General features: G+C 36.6%; 1 protein-coding gene and 1 pseudogene across 8 annotated transcripts in view; both read right to left on the reverse strand.

Annotated features, from left to right (window-relative positions):
- LOC148864104 (uncharacterized) overlaps positions 1–12,755 on the reverse strand; it is a 35,985-nt gene extending 23,230 nt beyond the window's left edge. The window contains exons 1-10 of one of the 7 annotated variants that reach the window (XM_088979552.1): positions 12,252–12,755; positions 11,274–11,317; positions 10,491–10,759; positions 10,187–10,261; positions 10,016–10,074; positions 9,790–9,925; positions 8,345–8,444; positions 8,123–8,189; positions 4,090–4,188; positions 3,051–3,140 (exon numbers count right to left, since the gene is read on the reverse strand). In XM_088979552.1, the coding sequence (XP_088835678.1) occupies positions 3,051–3,140; positions 4,090–4,188; positions 8,123–8,189; positions 8,345–8,444; positions 9,790–9,925; positions 10,016–10,074; positions 10,187–10,261; positions 10,491–10,743 (879 nt within the window). In that variant the 5' untranslated portion in view covers positions 10,744–10,759; positions 11,274–11,317; positions 12,252–12,755. Of the gene's footprint in view, positions 1–3,050; positions 3,141–4,089; positions 4,189–8,122; positions 8,190–8,344; positions 8,445–9,789; positions 9,926–10,015; positions 10,075–10,186; positions 10,262–10,490; positions 10,760–10,902; positions 10,996–11,273; positions 11,318–12,251 lie in introns of those variants that run through there. The other 6 variants (XM_088979556.1, XM_088979559.1, XM_088979557.1 and 3 more) reach the window with 6 other exon arrangements.
- Positions 12,756–13,930: 1,175 nt separating this feature from the next.
- LOC148864105 (NADPH-dependent aldehyde reductase-like protein, chloroplastic pseudogene) lies at positions 13,931–15,603 on the reverse strand (annotated as a pseudogene). The gene has a single exon (XR_016109573.1). The product of XR_016109573.1 is annotated as an NADPH-dependent aldehyde reductase-like protein, chloroplastic pseudogene (transcript).
- Between the last annotated feature and the right edge of the window lie 2,692 nt (positions 15,604–18,295).

Consider the following 18,295-nt stretch of genomic DNA (forward strand, 5'->3'; position numbering starts at 1 on the left):
TTACTGCCTAGTTGGCCTCCCACTTAAGGGCATACTTGTAATTACTTTAACATTAATTCTTAATAAAAAGGATTAGAGAAGAAAGGGAAGAATAATTTGAACCTTTCTTCTTCTTCCTCCTCTTTTCGCCATCTTCTTCTCTTGTACTGCTGCTCTTACTTTTTCTCTCTAATTTTCAAATTTACACCTAATTTTTGAGGACTGATTTACATCTAGACAAAAGGAAACAAAGCCACTTAGTTTGCTGGAGACATGTATCTAAGCCAAAGAAGGCTGGTGGATTGGGTAATAGGTCACATCAAGGAAAGGAATGTTGCCCTACTTGGGAAATGGTTATGGAATCTTCAAAAAGGAGGATAGGGTACTGGTAGTGTGGACAAAAAGAATAAGGCATTGTTAGGGAAATTGCTTTGGAGGTGGCCGATGGAAAGGGATAGAGTGACATGGAGTAATAGCCAGCATACATGAAAGGTTGGGAAATGGTTGGAATGCAGGTGTATCCAATAGAGCTACTCTGGCCTCGCCTTGGAAAGCTATTTACAATATCCTACCTCACTTTCTCCGCTTCATCAGGTATGATGCTTGCTCTGGGATTTCTGTTAAATTTTGGGAGGATATTTGGCTCAGTTCTTGTCCGTTAATGGAACTTTTCCCCTCATTATACTCAGTTTCTTTGTACAAAAATGAGTCTGTGTCAAGGTTTGTTGTTTCCCCTCCAAATCCTATGGACCTCAGTTGGGACTTTGGATTTCATAGAGGTCTTAGGGACAATGAAATTTTGGCTTGTTCGGACCTTCTACAACTCCTTCAAAATATTTGCTTGGAACTTGGTAAACCTGATAAGCGGATTTGGACCCCCAACCCTAAGGGTTTGTTCTCTTGTGCTTCTATGTTCAAGACCTTTTGTGATTCTTCAGTTTCTTCCTTTCCCATCAAAGAGTTTTGGTGTAGACCCATTCCAACCAAGGTAAGAGCCTCCTGTTGGGAAGTAGTCCATGGGAAGCTAAATACTATGGACTTGCTTCAGGAGAAAAAACCTAACTCCTGCTTCTCCCTGAATTGGTGTGTCTTATGCAAATCCAATAATGAGAGTTGTTGCCACTTACTGATTTCTTGCCCCTTTGTTGCAGATTTTTGGCTTTGGTTTTCTTCTTTGTTAGGGTGCAGGTGGACATTACCTACATAGGTTACTATGTTATTTGACTCCTGAAATGCAAGAATCTTCTTAGAGAAGGAGAGAAGCAAGGAAGAAATCAGGATTTGTGTGATGGTTAGAGTGAACCACCGGATAGACTCTGGAGTTGCTCTGCCAGTTCTCCTTCGACGAAATCTGGAGGAATTGGGAAATAATTGCTAAAAGTTCTAAGGGAAAGGATAGAGTGGAGGTGGCCTGGACACCACCAATTGAATGTTTTGCTAAACTGAATTTTGACGGGAGTTGCCAAGGTAATCCAGGCCCTTCCGCCCTAGTGGAATTGGAGGGGTGGTGAGAGATGGAGAAGGTAAACTTATAGCACTGTTTTCTGGTCCTGTGGGTATGGGGGATTCTGTCAAAGCTGAACTGCTTGCTGCAATTCAAGGGGTGCAGATAGTTAGTGAGCTAAACTTGAAAAATGTGGTGATAGAAGGGGATTTGAAACTGGTGGCAGAATGGCTAAGGAATCATGAGTCTATAACTTGGTGTTACAGGGGTGAAATGAACAAATTTACTTGGCTAACCAGGAATATGAATTTAAGCATACAATGGGTGAGAAGATCAGCAAATGGGATGGCAGATGCTTTGGCTAAACAAGGGATGAACAGGTTTAGTTTATTCAGGGCACAGTTGTAATATGTTTTTCTTTGTATGAGAGGTAGCAGCTCGTACCTCCCTAAAGGATGATTGTAAAGTCTTTACATTAAAAATTTTAATAAAATTCTAATTATTCATCAAAAAAATATAAGATCTAATTCCTATTTTCATTAGGAAAACCACTAAGGACTCAAAATTATCAGAAAACAACTACTAGAAGATTTACAAAAACAACCATACTACTGTAAATACATAAAAAAATCAGAAAAAATCCAGATTTGACATTTCAGCTCCTAAATCTCCTTCTACTTCAATACCTGAGATGTCTATGGAATGCAAGATCCTTAAGCCATGGAATGAAAACAATATTTTTGCTTCCATTTATGTCCCATTACCAAATACCAACAGATACTGAATAAGTGTGGTTGATATCCCACCGCAGGTTTCTGTTTATTTAGGCCCCTATTGGAAATTTGGAATCAACCATTTGGTTGAGCTAAGAGGACCCTCTACCTAAGTATAAGTGAAGGGGGCCAAAGGTACACAGTTTAAAGGTGACAAACACTAATTGTAAAAGTACAAAGCAATCTTACTGCTCAAATCTAGTGCAAGGAGCTGCCCAAATAGGTTTTGTCTCCCAACTCTACCCCCAGTAAAGGAATCAGCAAGATCTGCTGATCTAGGCACCCAACTGAATGAGCTGTTCACAAAAAGTGCCAGAGGTGTTGCCTCTCTAATCTGATGCCTGAGCATCCAAGGGCCATCTATGTCAGCCACAGTCATCAGATCACAATTCACAACCTGAAAGTCCCCCTCAACAATCAAATCAATCCAAACCATTGAGTAAGCTAGCCTTGGACTCTGGAGTCTGGAGCACCAAAATTTCTACTCTCAGTAAATTCTCAACCCAATGAGGCCTGAATAGCTTAATAATAGCCTTCCTTGTGATCTTTAAAGACCCACTACACGTGAAGGGCCTTGGTTTTGTATGGCACATTTGCCAAAATTGAGTTTTATCTTGCCAGTTTCTAGTCCACTTCACCTCTAACTAAAACCCTAACCACCCTGGGGTTCTATTCCCAATCCCTTAGACCAAACCCTAGTTGCTTCCACAAACAAAGAGGTCACAAAATCAAAAACCATTCAAAGAGATGTCAAGATATATTAAGGCAACAAGCATGAAAAACAAACACAATATATATTAGGATTAGAAGAAAAGCGACAAAATAAAGAGTGCACGATCCACAATGAAAGATACCTTTGCCTCAACATGTTTCCACTTGACATAAAGCTTATGCTTTTCCCCCCAACCATTTGTCAATGGAAGGTTGATAATGTTATCCTCAGCCTGAGAAAAGGACAAAAAAAACAGAGAGAGATAATAACTAAGTTCACAGTAGCAAGATTTTTTTTTTTTGAATGTTAACCTTGAATGTCATGGACAATTAGGAATGCCTATTTTGTTAGGCTAGCTTTCCCCACCTAACCTCACCCTTCATGTTGTCTTATATATCTTTACATACAACTTTCATTGGTCACTAAACAAAATAGTTTCTCCCTATTGACCACCTGCTTAGCAAGTGAGTCAGCCAAACAGTTTGCTGATCTAGGTACCCAAACAACCAGTTTCCTTGCTTATTGTTTAATTTCCCTTAGAGCATGTCTATTTTTTTTCCGCATTCCTTGGCTGCCTCCTCTAACCAGCCTACCAGAGTCTTGGATTCTCCTTCTACTAGTAAGTTTCTTGTGTTAAGCCCCTGATACTTTGCAAATGGAAATTGATTATAGACAACATCAACCAACATGGTCTGATACTCTGATCAAACCTGTTCCAGATATGCACTTGGCTAATTCCCAATCCAGGCCTCACAAAATATAAGACAGGAACAGGAGGGTGTAACTGGGCTGTAGAATAATTAGCCAACAATATCCAGGTCAGGTCAGGTTCCAAATGAGAAATGACAAGTGAAACTCATTTACTAACTGGTTCAAGATAGAATAATGAAGCATATTTAAAAGTTGACCACATGAAGAATACTGAAGCAATAGAATGGGTGACTCATTTACTGTGCAATGGTGTGCAAATGCAACCCATGACCCAGTCACCGGGTCAAATGGGTCAATGGTTCAACCGCCCATGTAAGATGTTTTTTACCAGGCCAATGGTTTTTTACCAAAGTTAGGGTTTTAGGAGAACTGCACCCGGAATCATGGCGAGATGACAGTTCGAGTGGTTCAACCAGCTGGGTCAACAGCGTGTTGAAAACATTGAAATGATGACAATTAATATAACATACCTGATGCCAATACTTAACCATCTCACATGCAAGCCTTCGTTTCACTGCTATTGTAGCTTTGGTACTATCAATTGCCATTCCTAGTTGAATATCCACACCCTGTTTCATACAAGAGAAAAACATTAGAGATTACAAACACAATGGTTTACACAGCATTTTCTGAGAGGCTAGATATATCTACCTACCCCACTTGCATGATATGATCATTTCCCATGTTACAGTCATGGTTCTGAAAGACAGTGAGACATATAAATCGAGGTGAGGCAAAGCCAAAACACCCTGTAGATGAAGCAAGAGGATTACACCTCAGACTTTGAGGAGTATGTGTCACAACCTCATGCCTCAAATTGGTGAAGCATATGCCTCATATGAGCAGCATTAAATTGAAAAGAAAAAAATAAAAATATATATATATTGATAAAAATACTTTCTAAATCTCAAAAAAAAAAATCATTGTTTGGTTTGTTACAATAAGCAATTTAGAATTAAAAATCTCTAATAATATATTTTTTATCAGTAACAACCAAATTTTATTGAAGCTATTAAACACAATTTACAAATTTACAAAAGATGGTAGACTAGCATGAACTATCAACCCCAATAAATCTGACATTAGGTTCCCCTTGAAACCTCTCCCCAAAACAGATATGCTCTGTTCAAAAAAAAATCTCTAATAATATTTCCCTTAACCCAAAAACATCTTTTCTCTTATTTGTTAAATATAATAATCCTAATGTGCCACTTCATGCCTCAATTTACCAAATTGAGAATATCATCTCCATTTATATGTTTACCCATGACTCATGACAATGGAACCAACCAACCGTAATGCCCTTTCCAATGCAGTCACTTTTTTAGCATCCAATCTCTTGAGATATAGCACAAGACCAAGATGTCTCCCTAGCAATATTGTGTATAAAGAAATACATACATTCTTTATTACCTAAACAATCCCATCATGTCAATCCATCTCTAACTTTAAGCCTAGAAATGTGATTTCTTATCCTCCTAACTTTGATTTTTGCCTTCAATGAAATCTCTTTCCCATGTATTATATCTGATATTTCTTTTGACACCTTCCCTTTCCAATTCAACCTCTTTATTAAGCTGATCTAATTCCTCCAATCTGTGAAGCCATGCCAGTTTTCTTCTATGTTTCCAAATGAGGTTCTATTCCACACTGTCAATCTCTTTTTTTAATTCTTGCAATTCTATTATCAACAAAACATTTATCCCTTTCTTCCTCTTTAATTTCCTTCCACCAATTATCTACCAGGTAAATGAAACCCATACGTTCAAGCCACATGCAAAATGTGTTAGATAGTTTATGCCCTTAGCTCCAATCAAATTGATGTACAGATAGATTTGTTGTAAATGAACAAAAGTATATTATTGTTTCATGTTGATATTGGTATGTTTCTACGCAATTACCCCTTAAACTGGACACTTATGAGACTTGTGTTAATTTAGAATGTTCTCAGCCGTTGGATAGACTTGGGGAGTTTATCCTGCCAAGACTTACACTGATGTACTACCAAAGAAATTGGGGCAACTTGTTTCAGCTGCTAGGGTTAGACCCGAAGCACAGGTAATGTGTGTTTTGATGTAACATTGAACTTGGACCATTTTCCAGTTATGCCCTAGACCTTGGGAATTGATGGGCAAAATTGGAAAGTTACACATAACCCCTACACTTGATTATAGTACTGCATTAGGTGTTGGATTTGGTTGTTTTTAATATGCCAATTAGTGAGATCCATCAAGGGTCAAAACCTGAGTATGTTGAGGCAGTCTGCGAATTCATTTGAGTGGATGATCATAATGATAGGATTGGCGGACAAAGTGAATGATAGGGCTTACACTCTCTCTGATGGAAACCTAAACTGACGACAGTGGATTTCAACTATGTTTGAGATTTGGTTTTGCAAAATATAGTTATATGATATATATTATGTTTTATGAAAAATGTTTGCAAAAGGTTTTAATTCCCGGGATCCATCCAAGCAAATAGTGTAGTGAATTCAGTCAAGCCTTTTCACAAAGGTTGGGTCGAACCCATGTGGACTTATGTGAGGTTATTGTGGGGTCTCATGCCATAAAAATCAGGCCTAAATTGGCCATGCAACATCTTGGATCGTGAGACTTTGAAGGAAATGGGCCTAAGGCCCATAATTAATAAGACTAAGTAAGCTGTCACATGACAAGCTTTGGGTCAAATCCGGGTTTGGAAATGGGTATGAAGCACTCATCCTCTTAAGAGAATAAAGCTTATCTCTTAATAGAATCTAGATCCAAATTAGATGTGGATAATCTCCTAATTTGATTAGGAGAGTGCTCTATAAGGAGATAAACGAAGAAGATGGTGAACCAAATAAGAAAACCACTCTCTTGTTCTCACTTCTTCTCTTTTTGTCTTCCAAGAAACCCAATCACGACCTAAGCTTTTAAGGACTGATAGAGATCAATTTTCTTCTAATTTTTGCAAGAAAAATTCAGAGGAATTTCAGGCTCACCTTCCACAATTCAGTCCAAACAGTTTAGTTGCAGTTTTGTTGAAAATTGTGTTGTTGAATCAGCTTCACCTATACACTGCACCATCTTCAGTGGAGGCTGATCTTAGGACTGATTTGGGCGTGAACTTCCACCTTGGGATCTGCATTTGTGGTATCCATATATGATACACATCTCCCTCTTTGTTTGATTTCAAATTTGGTCCGGTTCAGTGCAAAACCGGTCCTGAAAAACGTAGTTTTTCAAAACATAGGGAATTCGATTCCTAAAAGAATTAGGAATTTTTTAAATTTCATCGTCTAGCATGGTTCGGCCACCCATATGATGGATCCTAACCCTTCCAACAAAATGAAATCCATTTCTCTCCAACTTCAAATTCCCTAAGAATAACCAGATCAAACTTTGAACTCACCAACAATTATTTAATAAAATTATGTTGAAGTTTTTTCTTAGGACATTGCATGCACTTTATATATTAAGAGATATTGTCCAAACAAAATATTTTAGCCTATGAAGAGCAAAAGACTTCCAATCCTCTTCAAGGAAAACCGTTATCTAACTTTGATGTCATTTAGCGCTGAAATAATATGATTTTCCAGAAAGTGTAGAAAAAAGCTATCATGAACACTAAAATTTCTTTGTAAAGTCCCTAAATAGGGAAAATACTTGAGTGATAACACCCTCAAATAACCATTTCCTACCAGAATTGAATATTCAGGACCACCTTTTCCAGTGCTGCAACTAAAACCAAATGATGCCAAACATCTCTTTAAGGAGCATGTATAAAGATGTATGAAAACAACTTCAGAACTTTTCAAAATGGTTCTAAAAACCCAGATAATTCTACGAAAATAGTGATGAGAAGTTATGCCTTTATAATTTTTGCTTTCACAAAAAGTATACTTATTATAAACTGATCATCATTAATTGCTTTTCTTGTATACTCTGTAGTGAGTTCTCACCCATCCTAAAAAGGAAGGATGGGGACAAAAAGGCCCAAGTACAGTATATATTTTTCATGTCAACTTGGTTAGATCAAACTAGAAGATAACTTGTTATTGTCTACAATGACTCAATATGTTACTTACAAAAAAGATGAGTATCTCCGGTATGCATTGATGCAATTTGTCTCAGATGTACTAGAATTTCAAGTACAAAACTGCTTTTGTGCTTGTCCTATACCAGGTATGCCTAAGCTTGTCCTACTTTCATTGAAATATCAGATTAAAACTACTATAATATCCCTGTCATCAAAACTTCTTCTTTAAGAAGTAACCATTATTAAGTTCTAGGTTATCCTATCTCATTGTACTAAATATTATCAAGCAACAACAAGAACATGATATGCATTCTTAAGTATATTGTTTTCAAGTAAGGTGAACAAAAAACCATGCCTGTGTAAATTATTCGAACCTAAGAATTCAACAACGGAATCAAGTAGGTGAAAGTATGAATATTAGACACAAGATGGCATAGACTGGAAAGTTTCAACAACAAGGGATGCAAAGGAATAAGGCAATACCTGACCCAATGCTTGCATGCATAGAGCTTGCAGTGTTCCTTCTCTAAGGTCTACAGGAAGAACTCTCCTACATTTACATAAGTTGTCACAGTAGTTAGGGTATCAATGTGAACCATGTTAACAGTCATCACGGTGTACAGAAACCCGAAGAAAACATCACAACATCAGTTCTATTCCAATAAGAACTAAAAAAAGAAAGTAACAGCAACAATGGCAACTAACCTAAGTTCAGGGGGCAATTGGGGGATAACGTGATTGAGAGCGCAATCTAAAAATCCCGCTGCCTTCAAGAAAACATCTATAGAAGTACGTCTGCTCTCTGCTACAAAAGAACACAAGGAATACCGTTAACGGAACCAATAGAATTAAACAAAGCCAAATGAAGTGCAAAGCTAGGAAATTTGAAGGTTAGCTAAAAGTATAATCATAGGTTCCTAAATCCCAAGAAGTAAAAACAGATAATACACAGACCATAAAATCCATGGTTAAGAGGTGGTTAAGAGGGCAACTTTTATTGATCAAAAAGTTGAACCCCATAGTAGAAATCAAACATTCATGTCGCACCCCAACTTTTTATTGATCAAAAAAAAATCAAACAAAGTTGAACACCTATCCAGAGGTCAATCACCACCAGACTCTCGACCACCAGAAAATATTAGTAGCTTCATAAGCCCAAATGGAAACACTTATTCAGTTGAGAGTTTCACTTGTAAGTGGTAAAGCATGAAACTGCACCAGAAGACAATATAATGATTGCATGCACCTAAACCAACTTTTGAGATTTTTAGCCGCCTTCTTGTTGTGTGAAATTTAGAGAGCTTCCGGTTACATTGTGACAAAAAATACAAGGATGCCATAGTTGCACATAACGTAAGTAGAAACTATATGCTGATGAAAAAATAAAAATATTTGGCTGCCCATCTGGTTAATTAACTATGAATCCACCCGACCCAAAAAGAAAGTTGCAAAATTCAAAATCCTACCTAAGCAAAACAACAATATCCTAGTTGAAAGTAAATAAAATAATGAAAAAATATAACATAGAGGGATATTTGCATTGAAGAAAGAGAATTTTAAGAGACAGTGGACCATGTGTCCAATTTCTGCATAGAAAAAATGGGAATTAAAATGCAATACGCAGTCTATCTAGACTAGAGTATCTTTTCAACCATCCTATTTGCAAATGCTTATGAAGGCCGGTGCCCCACAACTTTACTGATATACAGAAATAGATGAAAAGATGTGGTAATTTGTCCAACCAGGAATGTGGGCCCAATCAGCTGTTGGCCTAGGAGATGTTCGAGGCAATAGCCATCAAATGGTAGGTCTCACATTCCCAGCATCCAGTTATGCATACACACATAGAATGGAGCCACAGAACATGGGTCCTCACCCTGAAGCAACCATGAGCATTCTTCTATGGACAGAGTAGGGAGTTTCCAATAAATCTACTGTCAGGAAATTGTAAATTGGCAAATGGGACAGAACTAGGTTCTAGCATCAGTATTCCACAAAAGTAATAGGAGCTAACAAGCCAGTAGTTCAGGTTCATTGAAACTTGAAAGGAAAAATTAATTCAATGAATAAATTCATAGCATGTATTTTCAGATACCAGTCTAATAAGCATAACAAATTTATAGATAGATGGTCAGGCAGTAAATACACACCTTCCGATACCTTTGGCTGATAACCATCAGTAGATGCTTTAGGAAGAAGCAATAAATTGGCCTGTGATAACGATAGCATGGCCATCAAATGTAAAACTGACAGTACCTCATACCATGCATTGGGCATGGCTGTTTCCTGGAAAAATAAATAAATAAATGGTTAGTATCACATAAAAAAAATGAAAGGAAAAGAACTCAAAAAACATATTGATCCATGAATCCCCACCTCTGCATCATCCTCCTGATTAACCCAAGTAAATTGTACTTTATGTTGTAACTGGTTACCTGTACAGTACAATGACTCTCAGAACTTCAATCAAACAGAATAAATGTTATCAATAGTCTTACAATATAATCCATAGTATTATAAAGGATTGGACTTTGAGTTTTGATTTACCATCTTTAACTAGTCCTAATAGAACCGGTAAGTAATCTTCAAGAGCCTGTTGAAGATCAGCCAATGTCGAACCTCCTAACAAAAATTCCATCATGTGAGTAATTTTTTTTTGAAGATAAAATAAAAGAATTTTATTAAGAAAGGCAGATACAAGGAAGGTAATAAACAATCACCCAAGAGGAAACAAACAAACCCAGAAATACCAAGCGAAGAAACCCCAAACCCCAAAAAAAACCATGTGAGAAATATTTTCTTTTGCACCCATAACCAAAATAAATTGTGGCTTCTAAAGAATTCAACAAACCATGTCGTGTGGCTGTTCTTCTTCTTGCTTTTGTAGCTGTTGGTGCTTCTTGGCCAACCATGACAACTATTCTAGTTCTAAGAGCAGAGAGACGTTCAACTAGGCCCTTGGACAGGATATCACCAAGTGGCTGAGAGAAGTCTAGAGGTTTAGGAATTCGTAATCCAGGAACAAACACAGCCACCTCCCCTACATTTCCTGGCCTTCTTCTATTTCCTCCAGAATCTTTTGGTGTTGATACAAGGCATCCCATATCCTGGAATTTATTTCTGCCAGCAAAATTTAACTTATCAAAATCAAGCAAAACAATTTGAACTTATCAGAGACAAAAAAAAAACAAAATTGAGTCCTAATAGATTCGATCAAATGCATCAGAATATTTAAAGCAAAAAATATGAATAACCTTGCTCACATGATTTAATGGAAACCAAAGAACAAAATTCTAGTATATAATTCGCAAGAGGAGACGATGGGGGAAGAAAATTTTGAAATCCAAAATCTCCAAAGTAAGAGGAAGAAAACAACGCTCACAAGTAAAGTAGAAGACTTTACAGTGAAACAAGACACGAAGAGGATTAATTAATTGCCAACCAACAGGGCAGTATGCCACTCACGGGTGAGATTGTATAGGACGTTACTAGAACTCTCTAAAACAGTTTTAAAATAAATAATGGAATATAGTCAATTTTCTCTTTTGGGTGTTCTTCGTTTTATTTAACCTGCATATGAGAACTCTTTCCTTATAAATTTCGAAGCATATACATCAAAGATAGATCTTCTCACCTGTCTCAGAAGGTTAAGTCAAACGCTATAACGTCTCTCAATCTCTGCACAAATAGTTCATGAGTGAGAGAGAGAGAGAGAGAGAGAATGAAAACAACTGAATCACATAAAACCCGTGACAGAGATGAACTTTTCTTTCCGTATTACAATTTAGCTTCTCAAATTTACGGTTTCGTTGCCTTCTGGCGATCAAAGAGAAATACAGGTAAATTGCATACTTTAAAGCTACAAACATCCCATGCGTCTAAGAACAGAACACTAAAGCTCGAAAGAGAAACGTAAAGAAAAAGGAAGTTTTTATCCGCAAAAGGAACCCAAAAAAATAAGACTGACAGATCAGAAGCTTCCTTTTCTTACATAAAAGAATAAGATTCGGAAGTAAAGGGTAGCAAAAAGGAAAATATGAAATTCGCATAAGAATGCGACTTAAGGATTTCCAAACGAATTCAAGTAAGCAACAGAAGAAGAGTAAAGCTTTAGTTTCTTCAATCACAGATCCAAGAAAAAAAAAAGTTTCATCAATGGAATAGAAGATCCTTCAATCTCGAAAAAACACAGATTTCGCAATGCTTGGAACAAAAATAACAGAAACAATTGAATATTTCAGTTCGGTGCAAGTGGAGCAGATTAAACGAAACGTGAGAGAGAGAGAGAGAGAGAGAGAATAAAAGAAAGGCGGTCACATGATCCGACAAAACTGAACAACTCAGCTCGAAAACTGAGACTTTACGACTTCAACAACCACAATTCGACAGTAAAACCAAAGTTCTTCCCAATACAGAGAAAACAAAAGTCAAAATTAGCTCAAGCCAGAAAACAGAACGCAGAAACAGATGGATAAATGGATCTGCATATTCGGGGCAAAAGAGCAAGGAAACACCGAATTTCTCACTTCTTAGCTACCACCACTCATTTCTCTCTTTTCCTACCAGAAATGAATTTCCTCTGTAGAAATTCTGTCATGAAACCATGTAATACCTTCTCCACTACAAATTCAGAACCAAAAAGGCCCATCAAGTCTCCCTTCAACGTGGATGCAACTGCGTATCAAGAATTCACGACCTGCAATCAATCGGGTCACAGAAACGAGCTCCGGAACCCTAGAAACCGAGCACTCGCCACCAGATTCTAAAGAATTCCTCCTGAGAAACCCTAGAAATGGAGATTTTACAGAGCAAACAAACCGGTGGAACAGATTAAAGAAAAAGAATGCAGTTGTTCGAAGCTTCGACGTCCGTCTGTCGCCAAAAATGAGCTTTTTGAAGAAGGTGACTGATTTTGTTTTCCCTTTTTTTTTTTTTTTTTTTTGACCTCTTCTGGTTGTGCTTTCAATCTCAGGCTCCGAGATCCCACGAAGCGTTTGTTCTCTAATCACTCCACTGAAAAGGAAAGATCTTCTGCTTAGTGGAATGAATGATTCCTTCCTTTTTCACTTCCTACCCTCTCGAAATTCGGAGGTCGTAATAAGTAAAACTTGTACTTAGAAAAGTAAAGTAGATAGCCTTCTTATATAAGAACGAGATATTGAACGTTGGATTAGAATCCAGGAAACGCTGCTTTCCGGCGGTGCGGTGGGGTTGTTGTTATCGCTTATCAGAGTTCATTGCGGCGCAGAGGCAGAAGCTTACATGAGCGCGTGCGTTTGAGGGTAGTCAACTTGGTCCAATCATGGGCTGCTTTTATTGGGCCTGTTGGGTTATCTTTTGTGGGGGCCGACTGATGCTTAACTAGCATTTTTCGAATAATTTTATCGGGCATAGCATAATTGGGCTAAACCGGTCCGATGAATCTGATCATCTGGCAGTTGGCTTATCGCTTTATAGAAATTTGAACGATTAGAAGGGGGATTACTTTTTGTACACTTCTTTCTCCAATATCTCGTTACACTCGTCAAAATAACCTTCCGTACATGAGATGGAACAAGATTGGAATGAAGCGGAGGAGAGAAAGGTGAACGCAAGGGTGCCAACTGGCTAGTTGGTATTTGGTCAGTAATTCGGATCAGCTGAACGCTGTGGAAACGGCTGTGGAGCGTTCTTATCTGATTGTAACTAAGACTTAGAATCGAATTCCACCAACATCGATCAACTATACCTTAAAGTAGTGGATGTGAAACCAATAACAATGTTAAAATTACATGGAATTCGCATTTTTAATGGTAGGGCCATAAATTTATTACAGATATAAAACATTATGATTGATTCTACAGCCGGCTGAACAATCATGGCGTTCAGCTAATCCCAATTAACCAATATGACCTTATGGGAGGATAGGCTATTCCATTGTATATGTACTTGGGCCTTTAATTGATTCGAATTTGGGATCTAATGAGCTGTATCAAATTTGACTATGCTTTATTTTTAAATAAAAAATATTTTTAAACTTATATATATATATATATATATAATAAATTAATAAAATATTAAATATTGAATTTATATGATAGAAATTTTATATATTTATACCACTATACCACTTTAAAAAGTATAAATAGCCTCAAGAATATTTTTAAAAATTTTTGAAGATAAAATTTACTCTTTCATATTAAAATTTATTGATAAAAAATGAAGGCAAATAGGGTATTCAGTTATTAACATTAAATGAGTTGAAAAGAGATAATTTTAAGATATTGAATGGATTCAGCTCCCTTTCATTAAATCCAACATTTAAGATATTAACTTGCATTCACCTTCATTTAATTATACATTTAATATATTTTTGTTTATTCTCAACCATAAATTACATTAATTAAATCCATACATAATAAATTAATAATTTCAATAACATAAAAAAGGGTAAATTACAAAAACCCCCTATACTATGAGATCTGCGACAAAAAATGCCTTTATGACCGTGAGACAAAGACCCCTTCCAATAGTCTTCCATTAAAATCTGCCGTTACAATATTTTTTAATCCCCTTGTAACAACGGAGAAAAATACTATTCATTTTCCCCGACCTCACAATTAACAGCGACAGTAGCTGTGGCAGACTTGGGAAGTCCTCCCTATCTTTCTCTCCCCACCAAGCTTACTGAATTCCCCTATACGACCACCGGATGAGGCAGCAAGGGCTGCAGTAGTGGCCCCAGCTAGAGTGTGCAGAAGATACAATCGAACATCCCCCTAAACCTCCAGCGGCCGCCACCTCCAATGATGGCGAAGTTGCTTTCCTGCGTCTGCAACAACAACTTGGCTCTCTCGATGGGGGCTACAATCGTGTGCACAACTCCCCCCATCACCGCTCCCACCATCAGATCCTTATGGAAGTTAACCAACCACATCCGTGAGGCAAATAGCTATCGAACTTCATAAGAACAGAAAAGAAACAAAAAGAGGCAAATAGCTATCGAACGACAAGATCCAACAGCCAAGAATAATGCTTTCACGCATAGCCACCATTAACGCGAATGGTCTGCCCATTAACCCACTCGCCGCCATCAGTAGCCAAGAACCCAACAAGAGGGGCCGCGTCTTGGGTCTCACCGAGTCGACTCAGAGGGAACTCCTCGATCACATTCCTCACATGCTCCTCCCCCTAGCCAGCAAAGAACATATCAGTTGTTATGGGTCCCGGCGCCACACAGTTGGCAGTGATCCTCGTCCCCTTGAGCTCCTTCGCCAGTATCCTCACCATCATCTCCATCGTCGCCTTGGATCCCGCGTAAGCTCCAAACCCCGGCTTGAGCCCGCCTACCATTGAGGAGGAAATCAATATGATCCGTCCTCCACCTCCACGTTTCAAGCGATTGGCTGCCTCCGTACAGCATAAGAACGCTCCTCTTGTGTTGACGCTGAAGATGGCGTCGAAATCCTCCACAGTGGTATTTTCTATGGTTGGATATTTGGGGTCAATCACCCCAGCTGAGTTGACGAGGATATGGGGCTCTGCGCCGAATGCTTGCTCGGTCTAATCAAACAGGCTTTTTACTGGGGCAGGATTAGAGACGTCGTCCTTGACCGCAATGGCTCGTTGAGGGTGAGGGGAAGGAGACGAGGAATTTATGTCGTCGCCTAGGAGATCGGCTTGGGTAGAACTGTTGGCGTAGTTAAGGACGAGCTTCGCGCCGAGAGAGGCAAGGTGGAGAGCGATGGCGCGGCCAATTCCGTGCGACGCACCAGTAACAATTGCACCCGGCCTTCAAGAGGGAGGGAGGGAGCTGTATGTGCAACGGTCGGGGAAGATGAACAGTGTATCGAACGACAAGATCCAACAGCCAAGACATGGCCCCCATCACCGCTCCCGCCGCTGCTATTCGTATATCGTGAGATCAGGGAAGATGAGAAAATGGTTTCTTCGTGTTTCCATTTCGGAGAGTTGGGAGAGAGAAATAATGAGAGAGGACGGTGAGGGGAAAAAGAAGAGAATAAAATGATAGGTTAAAATGGGTGAAAAAAGAAAATAGAAAAAGTTTAGTGGGGTATTTTGGTAATTTAATGTATTTCGTCATTTAAATTAACGGTGAAGGGGGGGGGGGTTTGGTCATAGTACATGGGGGGTTTGTTGCAAAACAAAGTATAAGGGGGTATTTGTCACAGACCCCATAGTACAGGGGGTCTTTGTAATTTACCCTAAAAAAACTTATACTTTTAAAATCCACATCTAAAAAATTAAAATAGTGTTTTCATCAAGGTGATGTTAAGAAATTAAACCATTTTGTGTTAAATGAGCCAATTATGTTGTCACAATTAAACAATAAAATAAAAAATATATAGAAGTTAAAAAATTTGGAAACATTTTCAACATCATATATTCAACATATTAAACAATAATAAGCATGATAAATAATAAACATTTTTATTAAAGATGAAAATGTAATGTAAATTTTAAAACAAATTGAAAATAAAACTATTTTCCTATTCTATATCATTAAATCCCATATCTAATGTATATTCTTTTATCATGTCTTATATTTAAGATATACTTTTTTCATCATTAAATTCTACTAATTAAATCCACTACATTAATTTTAATAATATGAAAACAGGTATTTTGAAAAATAATTTGAAAACAAAATCATTTTATTCTCTCATAGTGGTGGGTAAGCAATTTAACCATTTGGGGTAAAATAGGTTAATAAATAATGTTATAATTAAACAATATAAATAAATAAAATATATAGTACAAAAAAAGTAATTGGTCGTATCTCCAATATTGAATATTCATTATACTAAACAAAAAATAAGTATGAAATGAAAGAATTATTTTTATTAATGATGAAAATGGAATGACAAACTTAAATTCAACTTAGAAAGGAAATGATGTCATAGTCAAATAATAAAACTTTTAAAAGTAGGAAATATAAATAATCACAAAAATAAAAAGTAGAGAAAAAATTGGGAACATATCTAATGTTATACATTCATTATATTGAATAAAAATAAGCATTGTACATAAGAAATAATTTTATCAATTATGAAAACGTAATACAAAATTTAACGTAAAATCAAACTATTTTCATTTTTTAGTGGTGGGTTATTGGTTTGGGTCAAATGGATTAATTGATAATATGATAGTTAAATAATAGGTCTTTAAAAAATAAAAGTACAAGTAATCAAAATAATATATATAAAAGACTATATATTAGAAATGTCAAACCAAAATTAAGTGTGATAAGTAAAAATTATTTATATAATGTAGATGAAATATATAATTTAAAATTGACTTGAAATCAAAAGCTACTTTATTATTTAGATGGTGGCTCAATGATCTAACTTTTCAATGAAACTCGTGATGTTATAACTGAATAATAAATATTAAAAAAAAATAGAACACAAAAAAAAAGAAAAAGTACATAATTTTGTCCAAAACATTTAAAACATTTATAATGTTATATATTCATCATGTTAATACAAATAATTGTTAAAATAAATTATTTTTATTTACGACAGAAATGGAATAGAAATAATAATAATAATAATATAATAATAATTGTTCTTGTAATTTAAATTTTTCATGTGCACATTTAGTGCAAGTATTTAAATTTATTTTTAATCATATTATTACTTTTTAATTTTCAATTTCTATCTTAAATATGATATATAAAAATTTAAAATAATTAATATGAAGAAAAATTTCTCATATACAAAACATGTATTTAATTACTAGTTATATTAAAATAATAGAACTCAAATTTAAATTAGAATGAAAAATGTAAAATCCAAATTCGATGCGAACGGATCATCAGAACCTGATTCAATGTCGGATCTAGTTTCGGTCCGTTGACAGCCCTTCATCTCTGCACAATTTTTGCTTTGAGGAAATCTCGTCTCTTTTCTACAAGCGCCTCATGAATCATGATCGATTATTACTAAGGGCTGCCAAGTGTCCGTGGATCTTAGGCTGGCCTGGTCTATTTGGTAAATCTACATTTCTTTATACAGAATAGTCTACATCATCCGACTAAACCAGGAGTTGACCTATAAAAAACACAGCAAAACATTCAAATTTTGAAAATAAAATAAAATAAAATTAGTCAAACATGTGCCATACAGTAATTTATACGGCCATGTTAACAATCCCCTCCTTCTCTCGTTTTTTCTTAAACCTCTCTCTCGTCTCCTTTAACCGGTTTAACCCTTCCCTATTCTCTCATTAACTCTCTCTCTTTCCTTCTTTTACCCTATCAAAATTTCCTATTAAGCCACGTGGCAAATCATTCCATGGAGTCAAATTCATACCTCCACCAAAATTGAAAGACCAAGACAACTCCCCTGTTTTGGAGAGATCCAAGTTCAGTACTCAGCTAATACTGAACTTTTTGTCTAAGATGTTGCAGAGATTTTAATTACAGAGAGCAATCGTTTTTGCCTCGTTACTCGAATTGAAACATAAAGACATGAATAAAAGTTGTAACCCATCTCTCCCAATACAACAATTCAAACTCTCCCTTTACATAGTGCCATATCCATTTAGTGGCCTTTTTTCACCCAACCCGTTGAACTTACCCAGTATCTTATTCATCCAACTCGCATATTTACTTGATGCGTTAGAAATGGGTTGATCATCCATTAGATCAATTTA

Source organism: Nelumbo lutea, chromosome 3, assembly GCF_056320005.1.
Source record: "Nelumbo lutea isolate HS-2025 chromosome 3, American lotus-T2T, whole genome shotgun sequence".
Classification (NCBI taxonomy): domain Eukaryota; kingdom Viridiplantae; phylum Streptophyta; class Magnoliopsida; order Proteales; family Nelumbonaceae; genus Nelumbo; species Nelumbo lutea.